The sequence below is a fragment of the Nomia melanderi genome, chromosome 2 (genome assembly GCF_051020985.1).
Source record: "Nomia melanderi isolate GNS246 chromosome 2, iyNomMela1, whole genome shotgun sequence".
NCBI classification, from domain to species: domain Eukaryota; kingdom Metazoa; phylum Arthropoda; class Insecta; order Hymenoptera; family Halictidae; genus Nomia; species Nomia melanderi.
The window spans coordinates 15864476-15869818 of record NC_135000.1 but is presented as its reverse complement, the minus strand read 5'-3'; the positions used below and the strand labels follow the sequence as shown (position 1 = coordinate 15869818).

General features: G+C 36.8%; 1 protein-coding gene across 1 annotated transcript; it reads right to left on the bottom strand.

The window, feature by feature from the left end:
* Positions 1-233: 233 nt before the first annotated feature.
* LOC116431150 (uncharacterized) lies at positions 234-4815 on the bottom strand. Its single transcript, XM_031986191.1, has 2 exons — positions 4668-4815; positions 234-3095 (listed from the first exon to the last, which is right to left on the bottom strand). The coding sequence occupies exon 2, from the start codon at positions 2623-2625 to the stop codon at positions 256-258; it is 2370 nt and encodes a 789-aa protein (XP_031842051.1). The 5' UTR covers positions 2626-3095; positions 4668-4815; the 3' UTR covers positions 234-255.
* Positions 4816-5343: the final 528 nt, after the last annotated feature.

Sequence of the window (5343 nt, the reverse complement as noted above, 5' to 3'; positions counted from 1 at the left end):
ATCACTTACAAATACTTGAAATAAGATTATAAATTAATAATCTTAAAGAATATTTCCATTTTACTGAAAAATTAAAATAATAATCAGGCTTAAATTTTAAATGAAATAATCTATATAAAGATCATAATGATAAAATAACCGTACAATTCATTATTAATAAAATAATGTTGACGATGATAACTTAATAGAGGAAATAACGAAAGATGTAATAGATTATTTCTATAATGCCCCGTTCTACTAATCATTACATTTATTTCACGAATCAATCCATTGAATAGCCTTGTCCACTAAATAATCTTTAGTGCATGACAGCGCCATATTGGACTCCACATAGTTTATCGTTTCCCTTCCAACTCGAATGAAAAATTTCATAACTTTTAATACTGCCATAAACGCCAGGTGAAAATCGAAAACTGTCATCATCATTGTGCTAAGTCCACGTGCTTTAACGACGGCATTCGAGGAGCGCTGACCTTGATCCTTAGCTCTTGACAATCGACTCGGTATCGAATTTCGACTTATTCCACTCGTTGGTCTCCCATAATCTCCCATAAATCCTTGGTAGGTGAAGGGAAGTAACAAGGGACGTCGTAGGGGATACTTAATAGTCTCCCTTTCCTCTTCTCCTGTACCGATTTGATATCGATTATCCGTCGGGGTCAATAATTGTTTAAAATTGCTCCCCAATACCCAATTGTTTTCTCCTTCGTTTCTTTCCTTCTTTATCGATCCTTTCAAGAACAAATGGTTGATCGATGGGCCAAGCCTTGTAGAATCGATAAACGACGAAAAAAGATAGATTCTTTTAAGATTAACAGGTGACATTTCAGTATCTCCAGATCTAAATAACCGATATTTATTATTATTAAGAATTCTAGTAGAATACTTGGAGAAGGCTGTATTAGAATTTGTCGAAACTTGATTCATATTATTATCTGTAGTAGTTGACAATTTTCCAATGGAATCTCTCAGCTTCCAGTTTCCATTTTCTCCCCAAAAGTGTGTTCCTTTATTATTTCTATTTTTCCAAACACCTGCATTCAGTGCTTTCTTCTTCGACGACAAGAAAGATCCCGGAAATCGACCGGAAGTCAACGGAGTATAGAAAGATTTTTTATTTCTTGATGGGGGCTCGACAAATGGATTCCTTATCCGATTCTTCGTGTTACGTTTGCGACGGGAATTCTTTCGGAGAGTCCCTACGAGCATCCATGCTCGCCCTGCCCGCCGAAACTCGGGATTCGACTCGTCGAACGCCCTCCCGCGACGAAAATCCTCACGTCCCTTCTTATCATTGAACTTTTTCATCGTATTACGGCCCTTAAATCGCGAATCACCGACGAACAGGACCCTCCGGGGAGGAAGCAGCGATTCCTGGCCTCCCCAGCGTGAGAACGCATTGCTCGTTGAGCTACCGGAAGCGCCACGATCTTTCCCCGGACGTAAAACTTTACGACGCGTATCCACTTCGGGGCCCTTCAATTTTCTGTTAAGTTCACGATCGCCTTCTGCTCGACTTCCTTTAAATTCAAGAGCGAGCGGAGTTTCGACGATCTCCGCGCCTTTCGGAGACGGTAAACTATCATTGTTGAATCCGATTTGCGAAAATGCAAATGAAAACGATGATCCGCCGCCGCCATCTTGTTTCATAAATACGCGAGAAGTGCGTGAACCGCGTCCCCCAGGCGTCGTCAACTTTAAATCGTATTTAGTTTTGCTTTTTCTGCAGCGGTTCGAAGCTGAATTTTTTCTTTGAATCTCTTTTTTAGAAATAGCTCTGATTCCTCGACTACTGGTCAGCGAAGTTAGGACAGAGGAGTGGTTCACGTCGACAGCTGGAAGTCGAGGGGTTTTTTCTTCTCGGTTTACAGATTTGAAACTAGATCCAGCTTTTGAACGCGCACAAGGAGCCCGGAACCTCCGAGCAGGAAAGTTCTTCTTATCATCCGATGCCGCGTGCTTTTTAGGAGACTTCGGAATTTCTTTCGCGAACTGGTTGAAGCAGGAGTAGTTTGCGACGTAAAAATTTGAAAATTTGTGATTCGTTTCTCCGCGGAAGCGATTAAACCCGAGGTCCTTGTTTTCCGTGGATGTGAAATCGTAAGGGTTCCTGTGGTTTGTGTTCGTGGCCGTTGAAGTCCGTTCTAAAAGTTCGTTCCTCTTCATAACCATTTTTCCTGAAACAGTTCCGGTCTCGTATTTTTCCGTAGAATTGAATATTCCGTACGAACGCTCCAAACGAACGCGTTCTTTACCGTGTATCGAGCGATAGAAGTTTTCTCTAGTATTTTCGTTCATCTCGACTCCAAAATTGATAGGATTCAGAGACGTAAATGGCGACCAGCTTTCTTCGACGTCTTTCTTCTTTCCAAATTCAAAATTTGTGGGACTCAGAAACGCGGATCGTGACATTGGTGTATTCCACACCGTCTCCCCCAGATGCAGAAAATGTTCTGCCCAGCAATAGCCAAGAGCTACCTCTTCCTGGTACATTTTGTAGATTCTGCGCCAATATTTGAGCGTCTCTCGTATCAGCGCAACGAGATCTATCGCTTCTTCAGACGCGGCCGCCAGCGGGAGAAGGAGGAGCGACAGTACGAGGACCGGCGGAATCGTTGGTGACATTGATCCTTATGTAAATTCACTGCCTGTAGAAATAAACTGCGGGAACGAGCCTTGTCAGCGGGAAAGTCCCTTTTTTCACGACTTAAATCAGGAATCATCCGGCTTTGAATCGTTGCGTTCACGCATTCTACTTCGCTCCTCGCGTGGATCCTTCATCCCACTGCGAATTCACGCGCGGCCACGAATGAGAACCTCTTCAGTTACTCTTATTTTAAACGTCGCGAACGTGTCGTTCGCTCCGTTCGATATTTTACGATAGCTACCAGCTCCGGCACGGAAGTTGCGAAAGCGCTTGTTTGAAATTGTTTCTTCGGCTTTCTCCGCTTCACGGCTGCGTTACCATTCTTTCATATTTTTCCTAGAACTTTCGTTTGCGTCGACGTGCTTCCTTCGCCGAGAGAAGGAATTGATGAAAGTTCGGCGCAATCGATTCGGATGCATTTCGAAACTGAACTGTTTGTAAGAGTTTCCTGTAACAGTAAAAGCTTGTAATTTTTATTGTTTTCGGTAATGTTGTTTTGGGTGGTTTTTGATGAAAGAACTTATTTACAGTTATTTTTGCACTTTGCAATATATTTATATTTAAAACAAATTTTCCTACTTGATAAAACTAAGTAATTTGAAGTGCTTTTATATTAATCTGATTTTTATTATTGACGCTTTTGTATCCTAAAGGTAGAAGAATGATTTCCAGTTATTAAGTAGTTAATGTCGCGATACTATTTTCTGGACCTTCTGATTAATGTACTAATTATTGAAATTAATAATGTTTCAAGCCACTAATCATTTCTTTCATGTATCATTATAACCTTAAAATTGGTTAATTATTAAATTGTAAAATTATTAAAATGTTTTAATATCTTGAATCTTTAGTTACATCCTAATAAGAATTGGTTGATTACGTACAAAGTGATGATAGAATTGTTATAAAATTAATAATTCTTTGTATTAATTGTATCATACATCATGCGATTATAATTATTTTAAATTGGTCTAATCAGATATAAATAGTAGTTTTTCCATGTCATGGTAATGATTGCAGTTATCATATTTATAAAATGCGCAAACGTTTCTCAATTACTTTTTACAACACGATTAAAGTTAGCTTCATACAACAGAGTTTGATTACAATGAATATTACTTACATTATTACATTATTGTACGTTAACCGAAAAAATATCGCAATATAAATATGATCGACTACATATTTCTCACTAACTTAACAAATTATATAAAAAAATTGATCTGACTTTAAAATTAATTGTTCATTTATAGTAAAGAATATTAGCATACCAGTCAATATTTTCTGAATAAAATATGCGCATTAAAGCTTCATAAGCTTGAGAATAATCAACACAGAACTTTCATAAATTTTGAGCAATACATAACTTATGAATTTTTTTACATTCAGAATACATCAGAATTTTTCAGAGGAAGTACCATACATTTAAATAATTGCTTTATAATATAATAAATACGTTCGCAATGAAAATATAATCCCATGTAATTCAATTTTTTCGAATTCTTTACTCAGATTAAAATTTTAATTAATCTGCAAACTTTATATAACAAGAATATTTTAAAGAATTATGAACTTATATAATTGAAATGATAATTGAATGATAATTTAAAAAAATGTTTGAACATTTTTTAAATTAAACTAAGAAGCTTCAAGGCCTTTATCAATATATGTCAAAAAAATAATGTTCACTTAATTTATAACATATAAAGAATCAACTGAAGACATTTAATTGGGTTTTCTGTTCCGAAAATTACGAAAGTTCTATATACATATACTGTATATCACTCAATTTAAGAATGCTTATAAAAAAGGCTGTAAGTGACAAACATGAAATTTTCCAGAAGAAAGAGGAAAGTTACCTAAGATTACATTAAATATATTGTATTGCTATGTCATAATAATGTCACCTTTCATAATCACCAGTATTACTGATGACTATATAGCAAAAGAAAATTGCGCTGAAATTGTATATTACAGGATAATTAAAGAAGAAACAGAATTTTCCAATTTTAGCACTTACACTGTTTTCCAAAAGAACTCTTCAATTAATGAAAGACGTTACTACCAACGAAGATATCACTGTGAGTTACTCGCGAAACTGGCTGCCGTTTTCGCCGAATTACTCGCGGTGAATAGCGGAGGGTGTGTTTTGAACGGATTTTGCTCTCGTGAGGTTGAACGATGAACTGACTGGTCTATGCTTGGCGACTGCCGTATACCCGTGACGGCAATTAGTGTCCGCGCCAAAAGTGCAGAAAGTGAACAACCAGCCTAGTAGAATTTCCTGCGTCGCATGGTGCGTTCTTCCAGCTGTGTTGGTGTTACGTGACGTCTTAGCTATAAGACAGAGTTAACGGGACGCGTTCGGTTGAAACGAGGATGGGGCAAAACTGCATTCCTCATTTAAACTGTAGCATTTGGTTGCAATATTTGTTGATGCAAAATTGAGCAAGAAAGACATTCGATTTTCAAATTGACATTTTGGTTCTTGTAATTTTTTGGACGATTTTGCATGATTAATCAAAAGACAATTGTAATCCCTCAATAGAAAATGTGTGAATGGAGGAGTTTCTACGAGTGTAGTTAACATATATTCTGTAAAATTTAATTGTTTATATTTATTTTGTAAGTTGATATTATATGCACTTAATGTATACAAATATAAATTCATATTCATTGAAAGTTATTATTTTAGA

What these genes read in the sequence shown, in the direction of transcription:
- LOC116431150 (XM_031986191.1), bottom strand. Translation starts at nt 2,625, where the DNA reads ATGTCACCAACGATTCCGCCGGTCCTCGTACTGTCGCTCCTCCTTCTC.